The sequence below is a fragment of the Schistocerca cancellata genome, chromosome 10, assembly GCF_023864275.1.
Source record: "Schistocerca cancellata isolate TAMUIC-IGC-003103 chromosome 10, iqSchCanc2.1, whole genome shotgun sequence".
Classification (NCBI taxonomy): Eukaryota; Metazoa; Arthropoda; class Insecta; order Orthoptera; family Acrididae; genus Schistocerca; species Schistocerca cancellata.
This window is the reverse complement of record NC_064635.1, coordinates 121,031,153-121,058,615: the sequence shown is the minus strand read 5'-3', so window position 1 is coordinate 121,058,615 and position 27,463 is coordinate 121,031,153. Positions and strand designations below refer to the sequence as shown.

Sequence of the window (27,463 nt, the reverse complement as noted above, 5' to 3'; positions counted from 1 at the left end):
TTGTCATTGATGGTCATTGGTTGTAGAATTCTAGAACATGTTCTGAACTCAAACATAATGAGTTATCTTGAAGAGAGTGACTTCCCCCATGCCAACCACAACATATTCTGAAAACATCAGTTGTTTGAAACCCAACTTCCATTTTTCTCACATGACATCCTAAAAAGTTGCATCTCAAGTCCATGAGGTAGATGCAGTATTTTGTAATTTCCAAAAAGCATTCGACTTGGTACCAGACCAACAGTTATTGACAAAAGTACAGCTACATTTGGTATCATAAAAAGTATATGACGGGGTTGGGTTTTTCTTGGTAAGTAGAATAGAATGTGTTATCTCAGATAGCGAGTCATTGACAGAAGTACAAGTAACTTAAGGTGTGCCCCAGACAAGTACGATGATGTTGGTGATGTTTGGTTTGTGGGGGTGCTCATCTGCGAGGATATCAGCACCCATGCAAATTCCCAACCTTTGCTCAGTCCAAACTCGCCACTTTCACGAATGATGATGAAATGATGAGGCAGGTGAAAATACCTGATCCCACCGGGAATCGAACCCAGGACCCTGTGCTCGGGAAGCGAGAACACGACTGCAAGACCACGAACTGTGGACCAGACAAGTGCGCTGGGGCCCTTGTTGTTCATGTTGTATTAGTGACATGGCAGGCAATATTAATGGTACCAATAACCTAAGACATTTTGGGGATGCTGCAGTTATATGTAGTGAAGTACACTCTAAAAAAAGCTGCACAAATATCCAGTCAGTTCTAGACAAGAGTTTGAAGTGATGCAAAGCTTTGCAAATGGTTTTAAATTTTCAGAAATGTAAAACTGCTTTCACACTCCACAAGCCACCGTATGGTGCATGGCAGAGGGTACTTTGTACTACTACAAGTCATTTCCTTTCCTGTTCCACTTGCAAATAGAGTGGGGGAAACATGACTGTAGGCCTCCATACAAGCCCTAACTTTGCACATCTCATCTCTGTGTGTCCCACAAAAAATGAATGTTGGCGGCAGTTGAATCATTCTTCCGTCAGCTTCAAATGCTGGCACTCTAAATTCTCTCAATAGTGTTCCTCGAAAAGAATGTCATTTTCCTTCCAGGGATTCACACTTTACTTCATGAAGCATCTCTGCAATACTTGCATGTTGATCAAACTTAGTGGTAACAAATCTAGCAGTCCACCTCTGCATTGTTTCGATATCTTCCTTTAACCCAACCTGATGGGGATTCCAAGCACTGTGGCAGTACTCACGAATGGGTTGCAATATTGTTGAAACACTGATGCTTCAAATAATAAAAGCTCCAAAATAGATGAACTGGAAATCATTCTGACAGAATGTGCAGATATTAGAGTTGTTTGTTTAAATGAGCACTGGTTTACTGAGAACACAATTAAAATTTTAAATAAAATAAGGAACTTCAGATTAGCAAGTAGCTTTTGCAGAAGAAACAAGTCATGTGGGGGCTCATGTAAACTTCTATATAGTGATATAAATTATGCGACCATTTTTTTAATTATTTAAATGAAAAATGTTTTGTGCAGAAATAGTGGACTCTCTAGCAAATGTTTTAATAAGCTCAATATACAGAATCCTTGGAATGTCAACAACAAAACTATTCTTATCTAAGCTTCAAATTATGATAGAAGACCTTTGTAGAGAAAAAAAATGTAATAGCTGCTGATTTTAATACAGAGATCACATTTGATAGTAGCTATGCTTCAAGATTCAATGACTTAGTAAAGAAATGTGGTTTCAAATTGAATTTCCTTGAGTCTACTAGACACAATGGCCAATCTGCAACCTGTATTGACAATGTTCTAACTAATTATGCATTGAAGATGTGTATAAATTTTGTCTAGACATAGGTATTTCAGATCATGGTGCATTGTTCATTGAGCTGCCACAGACAGGAACATTTCATGTACGAGAACCCATGTGAGAAGCAACTTTGGCAAAGAAGACTTGCTAATATTTAGTACGAAGCAAAAAGAGAAAAAAAATGACCTTTTGATCATTGTAACACAAGTGATGAAAACTTTGAGACATTTCTAACTAGTTTTCTTGGTGTATTTAATGAAACATTTCCACCTAGACTCTGCAGCAATAAAATTACAAATAAATTAAAGTGGATTACCCAGGGTATAAAAAATTTTCAGTGTAAGGAAATGGCAACTGCACAGAGAATTAAAATATAATAAAGATACTGATTTCATTGAATATGTTAGACTCTATGAAACCATATGTAAAAGAGTTGTCAATGCAACAAAACAGCTGCCAAATAACAGGTTAGTTTGAAACCATAAAAATAAGACAAAGGCTATGTGGTCAAATTCTTCATAGATGTAGATGTAACACATTATCACAACCAAGTAAATAAATCCCTTTGGCCCAAATGAAAAATCTGAAAGCTTTACAAAATTTTTAAAATTTTCTGTGGAAGATGTAGAAAATGCTATACTAACATTAAAGAACAAGACATCTGCAGGTTGGGACGGAATATCCATCCAAGTTGTTAAAGTGGTACACAATAAAATTGCAAACCCACTAGCTCAAATAATAAAGCAATGTTTTGAAGAGGGCTGTTTCCCTGAGGTATGGAAATGTGTTTAAGTCAAACCACTCTTCAAGAAGGGAGCAAGAGAGATCATGGGAAATTATCATCCTATCTCAATTGTCCCAGTCATATCTAAAATATCTGAAAAACTTGCTGTTGCCCAAATCCAAAACTGGATTGCAAAATATTCTATTATTCTAAACAATCAATTGGTTTCAGTAGGGAAATGCTCTACAAATAAAGTGAACAGTTTCATTTAGAAAATAAGTACGTCATTAGACAAGAGAAATAAAGTGGCACGAATTTTCTGCAACCTAACAAAGGCATTGGATTCTGTAAACGATGCATTGCTTACTTACAAACTTGAAAAGTACAGCATTAGCAGCAGTGCCCTACAAAGGCTTGAATCTTAGTTATCAAACAGAAAGCAAAGAGTTATCATCTCTTTAAATGACACAAGTTTTTTTTCTTACTCGAAAAAAAGTATCTCAGGGTGTTCCACAAGGCTCAATATTATGCCCAGTCCTATTTCTCTTCTATGTTGATGACTTACCATTAAATATCAGTTCCCTATTAGTTCTGTTCACAGATGCCATTAAATATCAGCTCCTCATCAGTTGCGTAGTACCTTAGAAACTGGGTTTCAGCTAAATGGGTTGAATCTAAACATACCTAAGACTCACTTGATACAATTCAAAACCAAACAGTCAAAATGTGAACAGGTTAAGATTGTTCACTACAACCAAGATATAGAAGAAACTACATGTCCAGGGACCTGAATACATGAGAATGAAAACTTGTAATAAATTAAAAGGGAACAATTTAATGCAGACGAATTTACATCCCCTTAAAAGAAAGCTATATGAGGTACTTTCACTAAAATGTTAATTTTCAGTGGATGAATTCATGCAGGATGAACTGGAAATTGGAGCTGCATATAATGTGTTTCATATTCTAAGAAATATCATTGCAGTGTTATTATTTATTTTAGTGCTATTATTTATTAGTGTAAAAATCATTGTAACTGTATTATAAATTTTTGACATGTCTCCTTTACACAAACCAAATGAATTGCAAATGCACGTCATGAGCTGCATACACCACAAATCCGCAATTTGTCTGCCACCCACTTCGCTTCCTCATTCCACCAATTTGTTCTATTCTTCCTTGTATCTGCTGCTACATTCCCACATATGTCTTCTACTGACTGTAGAAATATTGATTTCCATCTAATCCAAATGACATTCATATCCTCATCCTCATCAATTCTACTATGAAACCTGGTCATCACCAATTCTGCATATTAAGGTTTTTCCTCTTCCTTCTGAAATTCCTTCAGTTTAATTGACTTCAGTTTCTTGGTTTTAAGTTTAGCTTGTTTCCTGAACCTAGTTTTCACCACCAACAGCTTATGATTTGTAGCAAGTTCTGGTCCTTGTATAGACTTCACATAGATGATGTTACTTCATATATCCTGGGGATGTATAAAGTAACCTATAATGCAGAATGAGGTTTTCACTCTGCAGTGGAGTGTGCACTGATATGAAACTTCCTGGCAGATTAAAACTGTGTGCCGGACCGAGACTCAAACTCGGGACCTTTTCCTTTCGCGGGCAAGTGCTCTACCATCTGAGCTACCCAAGCACGACTCACGCCCTGTCCTCACAGCTTTATTTCTGCCAGTGCCAGTACCTCGTCTCCTACCTTCCAAACTTTACAGAAGCTCTCCTGCGAACCTTGCAGAACTAGCACTCCTGAAAGGAAGGATATTGCAGACACATGGCTTAGCCACAGCCTCAGGGATGTTTCCAGAATGAGATTTTCTTTCTGCAGTGGAGCGTGCACTGATATGAAATTTCCTGGCAGATTAAAACTGTGTGCCTTTCAAAAGGCAAAGATCCCGAGTTCGATTCTCGGTGCAGCACACAGTTTTATGGCTCTCTCTGGTCTGTGGTCTGACTGATTTGGCATTCCTTTTTAACCTTTCACAGTCTGCTTCACTCCTCTTTCTGAGGAAGTAACTAATGGCTCCAAAACCTAGGATGATGTAATGTACATTTATGTGTAACTGTTCCCACTTCTGATGTTCCACCTTCTCAGTTTAAGTATAGGTCAGCAATTCTATCTTGTAATTATGCAGTTGTGATCGTTTCTAACCATTTGGAAATGTACACTATGTGATCAAAAGTATTTGGACACTTGATGGAAATGGCTTACAAGTTTGCGGTGCCCTCCATCAGTAATGCTGGAATTCAATATGGTGTTAGCCTACCCTTAGCCTTGATGACAGCTTCCATTCTCACATGCATACGTTCAGTCAGATGCTGGAAGGTTTGTTGGGGAATTGCAGCCCATTCTTCACGGAGTGCTGCACTGAGGAAAGTTGGCATTCCAAAACATGCCAAAGGTGTTCTATAGGATTCAGGTCAGAATTCTGTGCAAGCCAGTCCATTACAGGGAAGTTATTGTCATGTAACCACTCTGCAACAGGCCATGTATTATGAACAGGTGCTCGATCATGTTGAAAGATGCAATTGCCATCCCCGAATTTCTCTTCAACAGTGGGAAGCAAGAAGGTGCATAAAACATCATTGTGGGCCCGTGCTGTGATAGTGCCACAAGGGGTGCAAGCCCTATCCATGAAAAACACAATCACACCATAACACCACCACCTCCGAATTTTACTGTTGCACTACACACGCTGGCAGATGACGTTCAAGGGGCATTCGCCATACCCACACCTTGCCATCAGATCGCCATATTGTGTACTGTGAGTCGTCAATCTACACAACGTTTTTCCACTGTTCAGTTGTTCAATGTTTGTGCTCCTTACACCAAGCAAGGCATCATTTGGAATTTACTGGAATGATGTGTGGCTTACGAGCAACTGCTCAACCATGAAATCCAAGTTTTCTCAGCTCCACCTAACTGTCATAGTACTTGCAGTGGATCCTGACGCAGTTTTTAATTCCTGTGTGTTCTGGATAGATGTCTTCCTATTACACATTAAGGACCCTCTTCAACTGTCAGCGATCTCTGTCAGTCAACAGCCAAGGTCAGTCTGTACACTTTTGTGCTGTACATGTCCCTTCACGTTTCCACTTTTCTGTCACATCAGAAATAGTGGACCTAGGTATGTTTAGGAGTGTAGAAATCTTGCATACAGACGTATGACACAATTGACACCCAATCACCAGACCACGTTCGAAGTCTGTGAGTTCTGCGGAGCTTCCCATTCTGCTCTCTCACGATGTCTAATGACCACTGTGGTTGCTTATATGGAGTAACTGGCTGTAGGTGGCAGCACAGCGCATCTAATATGAAAAACGTATGTTTTTAGGGATGTCCAGATACTTCTGATCACATAGTGTAGCAAGTGACAGATAAAATACAGTTTACTGAATGGCTGATTTGCTTAAGCTTTGAATAAAAATTCATTCCAAAGCATATACCAACAGTGATAGCAAGTTAAAGTTATTTGCTATCTGATCAACAGGAGCCAATCACCTATTAGTGGACTTTAATATGGGGTGTGTCCACCCCTTCATCTTTATGACAGTTTTTATTCTGCTGTAAACACTTTCAGTGATTTGCCTGAATGTGGGTGGAGGAACGGTAGTCTGTTCTTCCTCAACACCTGAAACCAGAGAAGGTAGTGGTGCTATATGGTGGGGTCTGGAGTGAAGTCAATGTTCTAATTCTTCCCAAAGGTGTTCCATTGGGTTCAGTTTGAGATTCTAGACAGGACAATCCATTTCAGGAATGTTATTATCCACAAAGCACTACCTCACAGATGCTGCTTTATGACAGGGTGCATACAAACAAACATTGCTCCAAACTGTTTCTCTACTGTAGTGCTCATTGCTGTAAAATGTGTTTGTGACCTTCCATGCTTAGTGTCTTCTTAAGCACAGTAATGGGACCACAACCTAACCAAGTAAAACACCCCCATACCATTGTAGTGGTTAATCAAAAAGAAAAGAAAAGAAAAGAAAAGAAAAGGTTGAAAATGTGGGAAGAAATGGTGAATAAAAAGGGGGTTTTAAAATCGTTAATGACCATGAAAAAGGGAAAGAATGAAATGCAAATCAGACTTCCTATTACAGAAAAGCTATCAGACATCGTGATTCAGAAAGCTATTGTTGGGGTGGTCCTTGTGGCGTTTCTGAGCAAGAGTCAAACCAATTTCCACTGCAAAAATTATTGGAAAGAGAACAGAGGATAACAAAATGTGATTAACAGGGAGAAATGGTGTAGATACGAGCTCATTCATTACCAATTTAATATGTCTTCTCTCGAGTGGCGTCCAGGTCCTGTTCTCCAACAATCTCCTGCTTCATTTGTGCATGAAAAAGTCATAGCTGCTCCAAAATCTTCCAGTAAATTTCATCATCCAGGAATTACTAATGTCTACGAATGAATACCATCTTGATATTGAATGCAATGTATTTTACAGCTGCTTCCATCCTCCAAATTTCATACAAGCTTCCACAATACTATATGTCTGCACATCAATAAGTTTTTACGACTTAATCAGACCAAGTCTAATGTATAAGTTTTTACATCTGAATCATACCAAGACTAGCAAATAAGTGAAGTTAAGCTTTCGCTCTCAAGAGACAATAGTGGGTAGAAAACAAAAAAAGTTACAATTTTTGTACCTTCATTTTCTTATATTTTCTCTGCCGTTGAGCACTCATACAGCTGTGATGATATAATTTATATCTGAGGGAACGAGTGTAGCGTGGTGAAATTCAAAGTCCCGCTACATCATACTGCCATCTGCTCTGCACTTCACTGCTGGCACTGCGTGATGGGAGGTAATGTTCTCCTGGCATTTTCCAATTTTCCAGACCCAAATTGTTCGATCAGATTGCCCCATGGTATAGTGTGATTCATCACTCCAAATCACTCATTTCCTGTCATTCACTGTCCAGTGGCAACATTCTTTACACTACCTCAAGCATCAGTTAGCACTGACTACAGAAATACGAGGTCTGTTCAAAAAATTCTGGAACTTTGCCCACAAAATTTTTCTACGCTAACCTTTTACTTATTGTGTGTGATCTTTGAAATACTCTCCTCAACAATTGATTCACCTCTCCCAATGCTGTTCCCACTTTCGGAAGCAGTCTCGGTACAGCTCTCGCTGGATTGCACGAATTTTCCTTTATCTTATCTATCATTGCAAATCTTCATCCTTTCATTCGGATTTTCAGCTTTGGAAATAAAAAAAAGTCTGTAGGGACCAGGTCTGGAGAGTATGGGGGATGGTGCAGCACAGTGATTTTGTTTTTTGTGCAATAGTCACACACCAAGAGGGAGGAATAGGCAGGTGCATTATCATGATGCAAGAGCCATGATTGTCTTGCCACATTTCAGACCGTTTCCTTCTCTCATTTTCTTGCAAGCATCACAACTCATCCTGATAGTATCATTGATTAACAGTTTGTCCCTGTGGCATCAGTTCATGATGAACTAATCCTACAAAGTTAAAGAGAACTATCAGCATGGCTCTGACATTTGACCTAACCTGGTGAGCCTTTTTTGATCTTGGAGAACCTCTCCCGCCCCATTGTGAAGACTGAACTTAGTCTCAACATCATTACTGTAGACCCAAATCTCATCACCATTATGATTCTCTTAAGGAACATCTCGTTATCATTTGTGCGATTCGAAAGCTCTTCACAGATTGTGAGGTGAAGGTCTTTCTAGTTTTGACTCACGAGTCATGGGACTTACTTGGTTGCAACACAATGTATTCCAAGATGCTGTGTCAGGTTTTCATGACATGATCAAACTGAAGTATTACATTCTTCTGCAATTTCTCTGACAGTCAGTCTTCAGTTGGTATGCACAGTTTTATTAATGTTCCTGACAAGAGTGTTGTCAGTAGACGTCGAAGGTCGTCCTGAATGAGAGTTATCATTAACTTCTGTCCGGCCATTTTCAAACCGTATGAACAATTTGTAACACTGAATACAACTTAAGCACTCATCACCATAGGCTTCCTGCATCATTCTGTGTGTATCTGTAAAGGTTTTCTTGAGTTTCACACAAAGACGCATTGCTCCTCGAACTTTGCCGTCCGAAATTCCCAAATTGTGTGACACAACATTCTACTCGATACAGCACTGAAAAATAACTAACAGACATATGACAATAAAACTTCTGGCTGTTACACATTAAACATATGTGTGTGTAGGCATGCCAAACCTTTTGCTCCAACACGCGATTGGCCCGAAATTATGAATGTTCCAGAATTTTTTTAACAGACCTCGTACATGGTTTACAATAAGCTGTTCGACCATTCTTCCTCATTCTTTCTGACACCCTAACTGTAGTTATTGTGCAAGCTATACTTTTGGTAGCACTACCCATGAGTGACTTCTTGCACTGATTTCAAGTGATTCTTTACAACCACCGTCCGCAGTGCTCAGGGTCCCTGTCTCGCATACAAAGTCTGCCTGAATATGGTTTAGCTTTGGTTGTTCCTTCATGTTTCCACTTCATAGTCACGTCACAGACAGTTGACTTTGGCAGCTATAGAACGGTTGAACTGTGTCGGTAGACATCAAAGGGTGTCCTGAACGAGAGTCATCATTAACTTCCGTTCAGCCATTTTTAAACCGTATGAACCATTTGTAACACTGAATACCGCTTAAGCACTCATCACCGTAGGCTTCCTGCATCATTTGGTGTGTCTCTATCATACTACATATAACTCTGAAAGTCAGTGAGCTCTGCTGGCCAACCTATTGTGCTATTCTGTTTCTCTACTGACAACACTGTACTCCCCACCTCTTTTTATACTGGCATGTCCATCTCTCCTGATATGTAGTGGTCCATACCATACATTTGATATGAGTGTCTGGATACTTCTGATTGGATAGTGTATATCTGATGCTCATTGAGTAACTACTTTTGTTCAGCACACTACATATAGTTTGTTCATGACATCCTGGATGAGTTTTCATTGGGTTGGAGGAAGCAGAGGAACCAGACTCTGCTGACCAAAGCCCAACACGTAGACAGATGAGGGCAGAGTGACAGCGCTGGGGAAATGTGCAGCATTTTCCTCGTGCAGTGCTGGCACTGTGCACGTACTTACTGGTTTGGCACAGCATGACAAGCTTCATAATTGATACAGTACACACGAGTACTGTACTGCCAGATTGCCAATGTCAGCTGCAACTGAATGTGCCAATACTGGTCTATGAAGTCAACTGACTTCTACCAGCTTCAGCTGATCCAGAAGTAGGTAGCCTTAATCCAGGATGTTGTGAATAAGCTATAACTGCTAGATACTGACACAGACTTTTGTTGTCAGGGCTATCAGTTGAACAGATTTTTCACTGCCACCTTCTCTCACAGTATAACATTCTGCAGCACTTTTAAGGGTTTTTGACAAAAAACATTTTTCATTGTTACATGGTACTAAAATATAGCTTCCTCTGTGCTACTGAATATTTTATGTCAGACAGGTGTATAACTGTATTGTATTTGGCAGGTGAAACTTCTCCAGGATGAGGATCCAGATGTCCGTTTGGCTGCAGCTAATATTTTTCCTAATGCAACTGCTTACACTGCACTCCAGAATATACTCTCATCAAGGTTTGTGAGTGACAACTGTAGTTGTTTAATAATTAACTATTTTTGTGTAGGTTTCTAATAACTAAAGAATTACAAAGTATTTGCACATATGCACATCTGCAGCTGGGAAACATATTTATAGAAAAAAAATCGACTTCAGTTGCCAGTAATTTTCTTAATTTATTACATGAGTGGTTTTGAAGCTTAAAGCTTCATCTTCAGATGCCACCAGCTATGAACAAGAGGAGGGGCTACAAATGTACAAGTGCCATGGGGCTGACATACTAAAATGAAAGCCACTGTTGTCGAAAGTGGTGTACTCACAAAATTATGAGAACATAAATGTGTGGTGGTCAGACGTACCAGTCATGGGAGGACACACCCACATCAAACAAATCCATGGGACTGGAACAAAAATGCTAACTTTGGAGAGGATTTCGGACAGAAATGAAAATAATAACATAAATAAATAGGTAACTGAACTCAAGCTGAGGACCAGCAACCACAGCGCCCACCTGGACATCATGACACAGAAGTGACTGGTGCAAATGGCGTGCAAATGGCCAAGAAGCCAGCTGAACGTGGTGGTGGAAGCCACTGATTTAGGACCCAGCGAGTTGGGAAACTTCAGTAAATAGCCACTAAAGAGTGGGAAACTGGGGTTGACTGGTCCATTCACTTACATAATTGTGGTTCACGATATCAGTACACACTAGAACTACAAATATAAGAATAATAAAAATAAAATAACATATGAATGTGGAGAATTGGCAAAAATGCCTAAAAGCTAACTTGACAGAGTACATCAGATTAAAGATACAAGATAAAAACACAACTAAAACAGTGGGTATGGATGAGGTATAAAAATACATCTAAAAATTAAGTGATAAGACAATGGGAGGTCGTGTATGGTAGGAGAATCATTCAAAGTGTTAGAATCGGAACTCATGTAACGACTCATCCTTATTGAGCAAAAACATCTTGGTACAAAAAGCTTACTTAAATTTAAAATCTGTCTGCTGTCGCCGAGCGGTTCTAGGTGCTTCAGTCCAGAACCATGTGGCTGCTACAGTCACAGGTTTGAATCCTGCCTCGGGCATGGATGTGTGTGATTCCTTAGGTTAGTTAAGTTTAAGCAGTTCTAAGTCTAGGGGACTGATGACCTCAGATGTTAAGTCCCATAGTGCTTGGATCCATTTGAACCAATAAACTTAAAATTATAAACACAACAATCCTGTGGTAGCCCAGGTTAATGTCCCTCAGAGTATAGTACTGCCTCGCCTGCCCTGCATCTGTGTAGCTGTGCATGTCTTGAGCAGCCAATCATCTCAATGATGGTATATCCTGGCACAACCATCAACCTGGTGTAATCAGAGCTGGCCGCAGTGGCCGAGTGGTTCTAGGCGCTTCAGACTGGAACCGCGTGACTGCTATGGTCGCAGGTTCAAATCCTGCCTTGGGCATGGATGTGTGTGATGTCCTTAGGTTAGTTAGGTTTAAGTAGTTCTAAGTTCTAGGGGACCGATGATCTCAGAAGTAGTTCTAAGTTCTAGGAGACTGATGATCTCAGAAGTTAAGTCCCATAATGCTAAGAGCCATTTGAACCATTTGATGTAATCAGAAACGTGATTCATCCGACCAAGCGACACATTTCTGTTGCTCCATTTGTGGCGCTTTTGTCAGTAGACTGATTCCTTGCTACACTTGTTTACTTTCTTTACCATGTCGCATGCCCACATCAACGGCAAGTGGCTGTTGACCTTGAGACAGGCAGTGGTCATAATGTTCTGGGTCATCAGTGTTCACCTACAATAAGGCAACCAGTATTTCTGTTAAAACAGATATAAATGTTGACCTAAAAGGTTAGAAGAAGGAATGTATTCCCTCCCTTCTGAAAAATGTCTTTCTCTGCCTCATTGTTAGTGTCCCTTTCATCATCCAGTTGTGACACCTCTTTAGTGTGGGACTATGTCAGACATCTTTATAGGATGTTTATGACTCACAGTGGTGTATGAGTTGGCTTTCATGCAGCACTGACTTATCTCACACAATTTCTTCCAAATTCTTGGTGATTTTCTATTGATACTTTGTTAATTCATTATATCTCTTATCAAGACATACTTGTTTAGGCGTTTTGCAATTTTCAGGTGATCCTGTAATGGTGGTGCAACTTTTCATAAAAATGTATGCTAGAAGTATGTTGCTTACATCTATATTGTAATACAGAATTATATGTTTTTTTTATGTGGAAGTAGTTACTTGTTTTACATCTCAGATATTATGATGTATATTAACTGTTATATCCTGGAGTGTCTTTATCATTATCTCTCAGTGCTATTGGTAACATTTATAATAGCATTTATGTAGCACTTATATATGTTTGACAGTTTTCTCTAGTAATGTTTACACATTTACAACGAATTTTACTTGCAGAAAATCAGCAATAATAAGTAAATTACAAGGATAGTATAACTATAAACTTTTGTTTCATGTACAAAGATATTTGTGTTGACTATTCTATTTTATTTTACTTGTCATGAAATGCCGAAAATTTACCCTCTTTCTTTTAGAGTGTCTATAAAGTTTCCTAGATATTTTGTATGCTTTAGTTCTGTTTGCTCATTCAGAATTTGGTTTGGGTGTGCACTTGTGTTGTTGCAAATTTCCTGTTCTTCTATGATATTCATTGTATGTCCTTTGGGTACCTTATGTGTTCCTTGAACCTTATTCTGACATTTCTACCTCTTTGTCTGATGTAGAATGTGTTGCAATCATTGCAAGAGGTTTTCTATATTTCTGGATTTTAGATTTTAGGGTTTCTTGCTTTTCGTGATGTTAACTACACTCCTGGAAATGGACAAAAGAACACATTGACACCGGTGTGTCAGACCCACCATACTTGCTCCGGACACTGCGAGAGGGCTGTACAAGCAATGATCACACGCACGGCACAGCGGACACACCAGGAACCGCGGTGTTGGCCGTCGAATGGCGCTAGCTGCGCAGCATTTGTGCACTGCCGCCGTCAGTGTCAGCCAGTTTGCCGTGGCATACGGAGCTCCATCGCTGTCTTTAACACTGGTAGCATGCCGCGACAGCGTGGACGTGAACCGTATGTGCAGTTGACGGACTTTGAGCGAGGGCATATAGTGGGCATGCGGGAGGCCGGGTGGACGTACCGCCGAATTGCTCAACACGTGGGGCGTGAGGTCTCCACAGTACATCGATGTTGTCGCCAGTGGTCGGCGGAAGGTGCACGTGCTCGTCAACCTGGGACCGGACCGCAACGACGCACGGATGCACGCCAAGACCGTAGGATCCTACGCAGTGCCGTAGGGGACCGCACCGCCACTTCCCAGCAAATTAGGGACACTGTTGCTCCTGGGGTATCGGCGAGGACCATTCGCAACCGTCTCCATGAAGCTGGGCTACGGTCCCGCACACCGTTAGGCCGTCTTCCGCTCACGCCCCAACATTGTGCAGCCCGCCTCCAGTGGTGTCGCAACAGGCATGAATGGAGGGACGAATGGAGACGTGTCGTCTTCAGCGATGAGAGTCGCTTCTGCCTTGGTGCCAATGATGGTCGTATGCGTGTTTGGCGCCGTGCAGGTGAGCGCCACAATCAGGACTGCATACGACTGAGGCACACAGGGCCAACACCCGGCATCATGGTGTGGGGAGCGATCTCCTACACTGGCCGTACACCACTGGTGATCGTCGAGGGGACACTGAATAGTGCACGGTACATCCAAACCATCATCGAACCCATCATTCTACCATTCCTAGACCGGCAAGGGAACTTGCTGTTCCAACAGGACAATGCACGTCCGCATGTATCCCGTGCCACCGAACGTGCTCTAGAAGGTGTAAGTCAACTACCCTGGCCAGCAAGATCTCCGGATCTGTCCCCCATTGAGCATGTTTGGGACTGGATGAAGCGTCGTCTCACGCGGTCTGCACGTCCAGCACGAACGCTGGTCCAACTGAGGCGCCAGGTGGAAATGGCATGGCAAGCCGTTCCACAGGACTACATCCAGCATCTCTACGATCGTCTCCATGGGAGAATAGCAGCCTGCATTGCTGCGAAAGGTGGATATACACTGTACTAGTGCCGACATTGTGCATGCTCTGTTGCCTGTGTCTATGTGCCTGTGGTTCTGTCAGTGTGATCATGTGATGTATCTGACCCCAGGAATGTGTCAATAAAGTTTCCCCTTCCTGGGACAATGAATTCACGGTGTTCTTATTTCAATTTCCAGGAGTGTATTATTTTCAAATTATTATTGGTATGAGTGCTAGTTTTACCTTTTTTTATATGGACTGTTCAGGTTTCTGAAATCTGGCCAACATATGGAGCTGTGACATGGATTGGTTTATTTGTGATTCCTTCCTCTCTTTTTTGTATTATTTCTCCATATGTGTTGTGTTTTTTTGGCTGAGTGTTCATATAGTCTGAGCACCAGCTCAATGCTTTCAACCCCACAATGGTGCTCAGACCGTACGAGCAGCCAAAAACTCACAACACATAAGGGGTGATCAAAAAGTTTCCATTCAAAGGCTGTATAGTCCAGAATCAATATGCCTATCAGGAAAAATCTCTATGACCATTGAGGAAATCATCCTACTGATGCCCCATGTTGAAGAAACCCACTTGGTAAAACACAGTGTCCTGCTGCAGGAAGAAGTCCATAACTGCCTGCTGCACATCTTCATTCAGCAGGAATTGTGAACCAGTAAAGGCCTTTTTTAAGGGACCGAAGGCATGTTAACCACATGGGTAGAGATCCAGGCTATTGGACAGATGCTCGAGTATCTCCCACTTTAGTTGGCTTAACTTCTGCTTACGAAAGAACAGCACCCCCATCGCACAGAACTTAATGCGCCATTCCACAACATTTGTTTTGACTGACATGCTGCCCCATACTCATTCTTCATTCTCCAGTGGATGTCTACCAGTGTTTGTCCTTTAGCAACCAAGAAAAGAATAACAGCATGCCAATCATGTTTGGGTGCATTTTGTAATAATGTCACCATAGTTCCCATTTCTGCATTTACTGCATGCATGTTGGAAAGACACAAACTCCACTATAATTCCTCACTTACATCTCAGTGGTTATTATGCACATTTGAATTGTGCTGTATTGCATATATCCTGCAGCAATGTCCTTAAACAGAAGCTTCTTGATCGCCCCCTTATTCATAGATAAATAATGCTAGAAAAGGACAAAAGAATCACAAATAAACTAGCCTATGTCACAGCACCAAACAATGGCCACATTTTGAGTAAACTGAACAGTCTATATGGGGATGCAGGCTTTCTTGGTGAATTTCGATGATAAAGTCTTCTCAGGTTATCAGCTGAGTCAAGGTGATGTTATGCGACAATGTTTCAACAAGTTTCCTAGTCGTCATCTTCGCCAGAATACGAAACTTGTCATGATAGTGCTGCATAATGACACTTTGGCTTGCTTGATAACCTGAATGAACAGTCTATGTCAGTAGCCTGAGACTGCAGTCATGTGTGTGAGTTGTGAGAGTCTATTGTTGAAGAAGGCCTTAATGGCTGAAAACTAAAATTGTGAGAGTCTCTTTTTGTTGTGCCTATCTGTGACTCAGCATCTCCACTATATTGTGAGTACTAACTTTCCTTCTCATAATATTGTTACATTCTATCCTGGATTTTCCATTGTTTAAAATGCTATAAAAATTTTACATAGGGTACCCAAAGAATACACATCAATGTCCTGGAAGAACTAGATATTTACACCCAGGCAAATGTGTATCCAAACTAAATCCTAAATGAACAAACAAAACTAAAGTATAAAAATGTCTAGCAAACTTTAATGACATTATAAAAGAAAATGAAATTTTCAGCACTTCATGACACATAAGAGACAATAGAACAGGCAACACAAATATCTTTGTATGAGAAACGAAAATTATAGATACTTGATATTGTGATTTACTTACTACTGCTAATTTTCTGCAAGTAAAATTCCTTTTTGAAACATATAAGCATTACTGGAGAAAACTGTCAAATATACATAAGTGCTATACAAGATGATTCAAAGGTAACTGCATGCCCTTCATGGATGTAACATATACATCAAAATAAGAGTAAAATGTTAAATAAAGTTTGTCTGCAATTCCTTTATTTCTTAGTTATCATGTATAATGTCAGCTGTGGCAAGCATTACATCATGGCCCAGTACAGGCTTTTGGTGTGTTGTGTTTGCCTGTATATTAACTGGTGTTGCTTTGTACACCCCTCTACACGGCTCAGTTGATTCTGGAATGGAGTGCCTTTGTTTACTTGACTTCAGTGTGGTCCGTTGTACTCTGTGGCACAGTTGTAGTGTAGTGGCACCAAACCTGCTGTAAATAGTTCACAGACTGCAGTTGTTGTCTATGGTATAGTGACATACTCATACGTTGAATACACGAGTATGCACCTGCTTCATAGACAGCAGAAAGAAATGCACGAGCAGCAAGGCAAGAATATATGGAAGTAACTCAAAACAGAAGAATACCAAACCATTAGACTCTCACAGCTGTGAACAGGTGTTTAAGGGTATATGGCATGTGTGGTGCACCATGGTTAGGTTGGCATCAATTGTATGGAAATGGTAGATGAAGATCTGACTATAAGTACTCACCATATAAGTTCCACTGTAAGAATACTCAAACAATTGTATGGTACCTGCTTCAGAAACAGCTATTTCACTCATTTTACCTACAGGAGGTACAGGAGCTGACACCTGTAGACTACCCTAGACATCATAATTTCTGTCAGTGGTTATTGAAGCTCTGTGCTGCTGATCCACTGTTTGGGCATTGCGTACTGTTTATGGATGAGAGCCTCTTTACCCATGCAGTTGTCATGACTGCTTGTAACATGTACGTGCGGGCATGGACTTCTACTTTTGGGGCTGTCTCAAGAAGCTCATGTATGGTGTTCAATTGAGAACATATCACTCAGCAGCAAAGTAAAAATGGCTGTGCAGAATGAGATGAAAAGAGCCTACAACCAGAATGAGATGAATAGAGCCTACAACATTCTGAGAGTGGTAAGACATTGAGCATGTCACTGTCTTTGTCTACATGGACACCATTTTTAACATATTATCGGATAAATGTATATACATGCTGTGTTGAATTTTGGATCCCTTCATGTTATTGCTTTCTGAGAATAATTACGTTTGGATTGTTTGTGCTGCACTTTTGATTCACACTTTACTGGTACTGCACAACTCTGAAATAAAGCAATTTGAGACAAAACTTTATTTAACATTTCACACTTATTTTGATGCACACTTTACACCCACAAAGTGTGTACAGTTATTTTTTAATCACAATATATAAATGTTTTTATAAATGTGATCAATAGCACTGAGGCATAATAAAAAAGATGTTCCAGCACACGATACGTAATATACATCATATCATTTGAGGCACAGAACAAGTAACTACTAACATATATGTAGGCCATAAAATTCTATAATAATACAGATACAAGCAAAATACTTTTGACATACATTTTACAGAAAATTGTATCATAATTGCAGGATCACTTGAAAATTGCAAAAATGCTGAAACAGGCATGTTGTGACAGAGACACAACGAATTAATAAAGCGTCAGTAAAACAGCAGCAAAAACTTGTAAGAATTTATGTAATATGTCGTTCTTCAATCGAATATGCACTGTAGGTACATCAGAAAGGAAATTGACTTACTTGCTTGTGGCTCCTCTTGGAGACAGGTCTTTCAATCAAAAAGTCTATACAACTAAACATCAAACTTAGCACGAGTCGTGAAATGTCTCCAATATATAATACAATTCTGTTCTTTCTAATAACATTATTTTTTAAACATTTCAACATGAAATATGCCTTTGCGTACATTTGATATAATTTTTAGAGTCAAAAAGCTAATTGATCTAAGTGCCAACATTAGGCAATTGGTGATTTTTTTTCTTCCACAGAATCTACATGCTGACACCTATGTGGAGGCATAGAATTCGAGTGTAACCTCATATTCCCTGCACTTCTCTGCGGTACCAAAAGATGTTGCCACCATTAGGTCCAGAGTTATCTGCACACCATTATGGCTCAGTTTGAAATCTATGCCTTACTGGAAAGCAGTTTTCTGATCTTTCAATTAATTATTCCTCATTGATTTGTGTTTTTTGTAAAATGGACATCCAGGCTCTCAGTTAATCAAAAAATGGGGAGAAGAAACAGAAAAAGGAACTGTTACATGAGTCAGACCATATCAAAAGTAGGATGATTTTGCTTTTGTATGTTTTATCTTGTTACTAATGGTATCTTTGACACCGTAGAACTTGAGTTCATGTGTCTGTGTCAAATCACGATTTTTCTGTGATGTGAAAGTCCTCAAATTCCAAATGTGGAACTCTTTCAAAGTGCTGTTACTACTGCTAGGCAATCTTGATGCTGCTCGGGTTTAGATCTGGCTTGGCTAAGCTTCTTTGATTTTGATAGTGCCTCAAGAAAATGTGTAGTCAATTTGAGGCTAGCTATTAGCCAGGATTCGTGGCTGCTCGACACAAAAAAAGACCTGAGAAATTTTTATGCAGGCTGATTAATAAATAATACCCCACAATTTTTTTCTCAGAAAATGCTTCTTCTTAAGGGTTAGAATCTGGTGACAATTTCAATCAACATTTCTTTTACACACACTATTTTTCTACACTGTCACTTTCATGTTCTATGGCTGTTTTCCAGCATGTTGTGAGAGCATCTTTCCCTTGCTGGTAAATTCTCTTGTTTTGTGCTTGTAGCCATGTTTTCACTGCAGGAAATACACTCTCATTATCTTCAAAGTTTGCCTGAGTGGAGAATCCTTAAGTGCCCCAAGGCCACCTGGTTGAGCTATAGTGGGTGAGGCAGGGACATCCGACCCAATGTGATGATGTGTTCCTGCATCCCAGCCACGCATTATGGTGTTGGATCAAAATTTCTTTTAGATTGCTATCAAATGGAACAAGTTGGAAACAGTTCTTGAGTTTGTTTAGAGTCTTCTCACATGCCTGTGAATTAATGGTCAACGCATTTGGCAACACATCCAAGACAGAGGTGCAATTGCTATCCGAAAAGAATGTGATTGTGACTTTGCCAGCAGAGAGAGCTGTCTCACATCTCTTCTTTTTTTGTGATTGAAGGTGGTGTCAATCCAACAGTTGTAGAGCCAGTTCTCCAGTCATGATGCATCAGTCTGCACAAATAATGGCACCTACATGATTCACTGTATGGGGATCAATGTCTATGACAGGAGTCCCAAACATGGCATATTGTGGAGCTCAGTTTCTGCACTTCCCAATGCTTTAGCTCTCTTTGTACCCAACAGTACTCCTAACACCTGCATCATTACCAGACAGACACACAAATTTTGAACTAATTAGACACAAATGTTACGAGTCCACAATGTTCTATGTCCACGCCTGGTTTATTCTTAACATTGACTGTTACTCTCCGACCTTTTACTTTCCTTTTAAGTGCACAATCACCTCCTGCACCATGACATCACTGGTGTCAGAGCTCCTAAACATAGCAGAAGAGTTGTGTATTTCAGAGCTGCTTGTACTGGTTTCTTCCATAACTCTTTGCTCACAAAGCAAAGATTCTTTACCACTATCAGTGTTGCCAACATTATTACACACACACTCACAAACATTAGAATACAGACCATTATCACCAACAGATTTGTCAAATAGGTGACCTGAGAGTACACTGGGATGAACATTACCTTCAGGAATATTATCTCATACCAAATTCCTAGTATTCGTAGCATCAGTTAGATCATTGATGAAATTATTCATCTTTTCTTTTGAACAAAAGTAACATTCTTAAACATTCTTTGTAAACATAAAGTTCAAAATTCCTCCAACAAAAACAGATGGCCCATGAAGAGCATGTTGGGACCCCAGTTGACCCTGGACAGTAATTGATATCTTGTCAACTGACTTATAAAGAGTTCCACATGACCGCCTTCTCCTCCTATAACAACACGACATCTCTGCAAGTCCTCCAATGGTGTTGCACATGCAGCTGCACGACGACTGAAGCCATCTTTCCAGATTCATTACTTATATAGCCGTGGCTTACATGTAACCACTTCCGGTAGAGAGCTGCATCCTTGTGCAACCTAAAGACCTAAAAATATTAACTGTCCCCTCTTTATACATCTTTGAGGTAGTTCTTTTCCTACACAGCAGAGCTGAGCTATTCCAAAAAATATCATTTTGAACACTCATATGACACACGACATAAAGAGAACTTTATGCTCCCCTCTCATCGCTTAAAACTGCATGCTCAGACTCCTCAGTATATAGCCATGAAAAATTCACAATAGAATAAAAGGGTGTGACATAATGGATACGAAGATAAATATTTTAAAAAGCAAGTTACATGATTTTCTAATTGAACAATGTTATTACTCAGTGGAAGATTTCATGAAGGACAAAGTGATACTTTGAGCTGGATCCCTAAAATGGAATAAAAATTTATGATAGTTATAGTAGATGTACATACTGTAAGTCTGACAAATTTCAAGTAAGTGAACTCTCCACAAAGTATTATTGTAAGTGTGACAAAATTTTAAATAAGCAAATTGTAACCTTGACACGTCTCCTACATAAGACATATGTTCTGAAATTGTGTACATTATAAGATGAATAAAACACATTTCACATTTCACTGCTTCCTGGGCCATGATGTCACTAGTGCCAGAACAACTCGCAGAGCAGCCCAGAGGTGCCTCACGCAGAGAGCACACCCAGGATGCCCTTGAGAGCTACAACATCAAGAAAAATCGCTTCTCAGCTTTTGGCAAGAACAGTGTGTAGATCTTTTTTTTTTTTTTTTTTTTTTATACTACATTGTAAAATCAGCAACAGTTTTTACTTTTGCAGAACAACCATCACCTTTAACCCATACAAAAATAGACTCAGTCTCATTAGGCTTACAAAGATTACAAGTCCTTACAGCTAGTGGCATACTAGAACTGAAGTATGACATTCCAAAGTCCCTGTTTGTTGTGACACGCCAATCTTTCAAACTGCCGCCACACAGTACGCGTGTCCTCTATATGCGGCACTGTCTGCCAGCCATGCATCAGCCACGCCACCTAAGCGGCCAAGCAGCCAGCGGCTGCCAGACTTGGACTCAGTGCTGATTTGAGTGTTACCGTGTTCACATGTCTTGCTTCGTCAACTTGCTCTGTGCCTTCCATGTGTTGTGTCGTTTTTTGAAAAATATGTGTTCAACTTGACGTTATAACAATTGGCGACGAGGATGGGATTTTTTCCTTTTGATCATTGACCCAAAGGTTTCCATGGCTACTTTAGAGCAACTATTGCAAGGTCTCATTGAACAGCAAACACTTCTCACATCGGCGATTCGCAATTTCGTTGCTGCATCAAATTCGGGCTGTTTCTCGTTGTTGTCTATACCTCCTTTTCCTCCTTACAAGACGGCGGAAGACTGGTCTGATTACGGAAAACGTCTTCGACAGCACTTCTTGGCATTTCATGTCACAGACGAACAAACATGTAAGTCTCTGTTCCTTTCATGGATTTCACCTCAAATGTATCGATTGTTGTCGCAATTGGCTCCTTTGAAAGATCCTGCATCTTTGGCCTTTGCTGAAATGTACTCCGTATATTTTCATAAGCGAACGCATGTGGTAGCCTCTCGTGTTGCCTTTTATCGTTGTCAAAAACAACCGAATCAGTCCTATCACGCTTGGGCTGCTGAGCTTCATGGCCTCAGTCAAAAGTGTCAATTTGTTACTGACGTTCACAAAGAATCCTATGCAGATTCCATGGTACGGGATGCTATTATCCGGTCAGCGCCCGACAAAGAAGTGCCCTTCAGTTGGCAAATCCGACTCTAGATGAAGTCCTCTCCATTGCACAGTCTTTTGAAATTTCTCGCGCCGCTGCAGCGCAAATAGAGGTGTGGGTGACGTCGGGGACATACAACCTCTGTGCGCTGTTAACGACGCGTGCGGCGCGTCCCCGCCAGCCGACGTGGCCGCAGTGCGCTCCCACGCGCAGCCTCGGCCTAACCGTAAACAGCCCTCTCAGAAACTGCAGCAAAAATCCTAGCAACTTCATGTCCACGGTGTTTTATTAAACATTCACATGAGGATTGTCCCCAACGTTGGGCGGTGTGTCACAATTGCAAAAAGAAGGGTCATGTGCCTTCCGTTTGCAAATCTGACCACATACATGATGTTCATGACCGTGATGCTGATTCTGCTTCTGTGTTGTCTGTCAATTGCACTTCTTCCCTTTCAGGGAAGTTATTCCTCACAGTCCAAATCCTTGGTCGGGATGTTCGCATCCAGGTGGATACTGGTTCTGCTGCCACTATCATTAATTCTCGGACGTATCTTCAGTTGGGTTCTCCACTCCTATCACCTGTCACTCGGCAGTTACAGACGTACAGAAGACTTCTCTCCTGGGACAATTTAATGCTGAGGTATCTTACAAATCCATTGTTCGCACTGTTCCCATATTTGTGGTCGACCAGAGTAACGCGGAAAATCTTTTTGGTTTCGATGCCTTTCGCGTTTTTGGGTTCTCCGTAGATGACTCTGTCAATATCATCTCTGATGCTATTCCATATGCTCAATTGGATTCCTTGTCAATGACATTTTCGTCCCTTTTTTCTCCTGGGTTGGGCCGTGCAAACAACTTTGAAGCTCATATCACACTCAAACCCACTGCTCGGCCTAAGTTTTTTCGGGCTTGGCCCATTCCTGTGGCCCTTCGTGATCAGGTAAAATGGGAGCTGGATCGTCTCACTACTTCAGGAGTCTTGCTTCCTGTCACTTCCAGTGAGTGGTCCTCTCCTGTCGTTGTCGTTGCTAAGCCCAATGGTGATATTCGTCTCTGTGGCAATTTCAAAGCCACTGTAAATGCTCAATGCCTCATCGACACTTACCCTATGCTACGACCTGAAGAATTGTTCACTAAACTTGCAGGAGGCCAGTATTTTTCTAAAATTGACCTGTCAGAAGCTTATCATCAACTTCCTCTCGATGCTGCTTCCCGGCAGTTCCTGGTCCTTAACATGCCTTTCGACCTCTATCAATACCAACGATTGCCATTCGGGGTTGCCAGCGCCCCTGCTCTCTTTCAGCGATTCTTGGAACAATTATTGCTCCCTGTCCCTGGGTGTATCAATTACATGGACGACATTGTTGTCACTGGCTCCACCACTGAAGAACATCTTCAGAATCTCTGCACACTTTTTCATGTCTTACAGACTGCAGGTCTTAAGTGTAATCTTCAGAAATCACAATTTTTTCAGGCACCTATCACATACTTGGGGTTCCAACTCTCTCGGGATGGTATTCGCCCGCTTCAGCAAACTGTCGCTGTGTTGGGCTCTTTATTTGTCTCGTTTCAATTATGAGATTCATTTCCAGCCGACAGCTCAACATGCGAATGCTGATGCACTGTCTCGCCTTCCCATGGGTCCTGATCTGGCATTCGATAGGGACGAACTGTTGTGTTTCCGCCTGGATGTTGCCGAGCAGTAGGTTGTGAATGGGTTCCCCATCACCGGGGACCGGCTAGCAGCTGCTACATGTTCTGAACCTACCCTCTCCTGGGTTTTACACTGTGTTCAGAAGGGTTGGCCAGATCGTCCATCTGCTAAGACTTCTGATCCGTTGCGAAACTACTACGCTTTGTGTTACCGCCTCACGGCTAGGGATGGTGTTATCCTCCTTTCCACCGAAAATGCTTCGCCGCGTGTTGTGGTACCTGCGTCTTCGCGTGCTTCAGTCTTGCGCCTCCTTTACCAAGGGTAATGGGGTGTCTCTCGCACAAAATCTCTCGACTCTGAAATAGTGCACATGGTCGCTGCCTGCGGCCCTTGTGCATCACAGGCCGCCGCGCCAAAGTCATCTTTGTCACTGTGGCCTTTGCCTGAGAAGCCCTGGGAGCACATTCATGCTGACTTCGTGGGACCTTTTTAGGTACTTATTGGCTACTCGTAATTGATGCCTACTCTAACTTTCCTTTCATTGTCCGTTGCACATCACCTACCACCGCGGCAACCACAAGTGCTCTCGCCTGCATTTTCTCTTTGGAAGGCCTTCCCTCTACTCTTTTTACTGATAATGGTCTGCAATTTGCCTCTTCCGAATTTGCGGATTTTTGTGCTCGTCACGGTGTCACGCATGTCACGGCCCCTCCATTCCATCAAACAGTGAGGCTGAACGACTAGTCTGCACATTTAAGGCTCAGATGAGGAAACTCCTGACTTCTTCTGCTGCTGATGGTGTGCTTCTCAAACTTCTGGCTTCTTACCGTTTCACCCCCATGGGCAACCACAGCCCGACTGAGCTCTTACATGGCCGACAGCCCCGCACGCTACTTCATCTTCTGCGGCCTTCCACCTCACGGCCGCAGGTGCCTTCACTTGGCCGGTTCACCGCCGATGACCTCGTCTGGGTACGGGGATATGGCAGGCGGCCAAAATGGAGTCCTGGCCACATCTTACGACACCGTGGCCGATGCCTGTATGAAATCCAGATGGACACGGGTGTTGCAGTGCGTCATTCGGACCAGCTTCGGCCTCGTGTGCCGGCAACGCCTGTTCCGAATGCAGCTACACCGCCTCTGTCTCTACCTGACACTCGGGATCTTGGCATCTCTCATTACTCACAACGCAGCCCTCTCACCATCATCTCGGTGCCAGCACAAGAACGGACGCCACCAGGAGATGTGCCCGTGCAGGAACCGGATGACCATCATCTGTCGGAGCAACTCTACTCGCCTCCTTCTCCTACTGACATCGACACATCACCCATGTCTCCTGTTATATCAACTGGACTTGCCGCAACGGGCAGATTGGTGCACGGGGCCCCAGCAGATTCAACCCCTACATCTCCTGTCATCTCGACCCGTTATCATCGGGGACACTTCCGTCCATACGGGAAGCCTCCTCCTCGAGACTTTACGGCCAGTGAAACAACGCCTATGGACGTTAGCAATCTAAGGCCACCTCCATCAAGACCAGTGCAAAAATTTCAAAGGGGGAAAAAGTGTTGTGACTCGCCGATCTTTCAAATTGCCGCCGCGCAGTACGCGCGTCCTCTATATGTGGTGCTGTCTGCCAGCCATGCAGCAGCCACGTCACCTAAGCAGCCAAGCAGCCAGTGGCCACCTGACTTGTACTCAGTGCTGATTTGAATGTTACCATGTTCACATGTCTTGCTTCGTCAACTTGTCTGTGCCTTCCATGTGTTGTGTCATTTTTTGTAATATATGTGTTCAACTTGACATTATAACACTGTTAAAAACTTCTGATATTTGAAATGTGCCATAAGTATGTCACAGGCATTGAAAGATTCAAGGCCCAGCTTATCCCTAACAATGCGGCAGTTATCCACCAGCATAACTAAAATAAGAAGTAAAATTCTTAAAATGGAACGCAGTGGCCAAATGCCTTCATGTAACAACCGGGAACAGTGGCGTTTGCATAGGTTTGTCTGTGCTAACAGACAAGCAACACTGCATGAAATAACCACAGAAATCAATGTGGGACGTATGTCAAATGTACCCATTAAGACAGTGTGATGAAATTAGGCATTAATGGATTATATCGGCAGGTGACTGACACTAGTGCCATTGCTAACAGCATGGCATCACCTGTAGTACCTCTCCTGGGCTCGTGACCTCAGTTGGACCCTACATGACTGTAAAACCATGGCCTGGTCAGTTGTTGTTGTTGTTGTCTTCAGTCCTGAGACTGGTTTGATGCAGCTCTCCATGCTACTCTATCCTGTGCAAGATTCTTCATCTCCCAGTACTTACTGCAACCTACATCCTTCTGAATCTGCTTAGTGTATTCATCTCTTGGTCTCCCTCTACGATTTTTGCCTTCCACGCTGCCCTCTAATGCTAAATTTGTGATCCCCTAATGCCTCAGAACATGTCCTACCAACCGGTCTCTTCTTCTTCTTCTCAAGTTGTGCCGCAAACTCCTCTTCTCCCCAGTTCTATTCAATACCTGCTCACTATTTATGTGATCTACCCATCTAATCAGCATTCTTCTGTAGCACCACATTTCGAAAGCTTCTATTCTCTTCTTGTCCAAACTAGTCATCGTCCATGTTTCACTTCCATACATGCCTACACTCCATACATATACTTTCAGAAACGAATTCCTGACACTTAAATCTATACTTGATGTTAACAAATTTCTCTTCTTGAGAAACTTTTTCCTTGCCATTGCCAGTCTACATTTTATATCCTCTCTACTTCGACCATGATCAGATGAGTCCCGATTTTAGTTAGTATGACATGACAGTAGGGTTTGAGTGTGGTGCAGACCATATGAAACAATGCACCCACATTGTCAACAATGTATTGTGCAAGGTGGTGGTGGCTCCATAATTGTGTGTGCTGTGTTTTCATGAATGGACTGGGTTCTCTGGATGTTCAGCTACTTGGAGACAATCTGCAGCCATTCATAGACGTCATGTTCCCAAGCAATGATGGAATTTTTATGGATGACAATATGCCAAGTCACCAGGCCAAAGTTGTTCACAGTTCCTTCAAAGAATTCTGAACCATTGGAGTAAATTATTTGGCCATCCAGATTACCTGACATGAGCCCCAACAATATCGAAAGCTCAGTTCATGCACATCATCCTGCACCTGCAACATTTTAGCAATTATGGATGGTTATAGAGGTAGCATGCCTCAGTATTTTTGAACGAAATTTCCAGTGACTTCTTGAGTCCATGCCACATCAAGGTGCTGCAATATGCTGGGCAAAAAGGGGGTCGATCAGGATATTATGAGGTGTCTCATAACTTTTGTCACTTCAGTGATTTCCGGCGCGGTTTCAGAAGAGGTCGAAGTACCAAGTCAGCAACCGTACAATTTGTCCATTATATACTTAAAAAATAAATGAAAAGTCCCAAGCAGTGGGAGTATTCCTGGACCTCTCCAAAGCTTTTAATAGAGCACATCATGATATCCTCTTATTAAAAATTGCGATGAGTGGAGTCACTGAAAAACTTGTGCAGTTGCTGGAAACATATGTGAAAAGGTAGACAACAGTGAACAGAAATTATACATGGTAAGGATAAATACTGGAGAGGAAATGGTCAAGAATAAGAAATATACATTTTGGTGTTCCTCAGGGCTCCATTTTAGGTCAATTTCTATTTATAGGTTATGTAAATTATTTCCCAAGTTCTTTAGATAATATGCAAACTGATGGGATATCTGGTGTCTGTTTTGCAGGCAGTGAGCTCAAACTAAT

The 27,463-nt window shown here is 41.6% G+C and overlaps 1 protein-coding gene across 1 annotated transcript in view; it reads left to right on the top strand.

The window, feature by feature from the left end:
* LOC126106344 (uncharacterized) overlaps positions 1 to 27,463 on the top strand; it is a 261,730-nt gene that overhangs the window by 226,460 nt on the left and 7,807 nt on the right. The window contains exon 23 of the mRNA XM_049912595.1: positions 10,069 to 10,172. Coding sequence (XP_049768552.1) covers positions 10,069 to 10,172 — 104 coding nt within the window. The remainder of the gene's footprint in view (positions 1 to 10,068; positions 10,173 to 27,463) is intronic.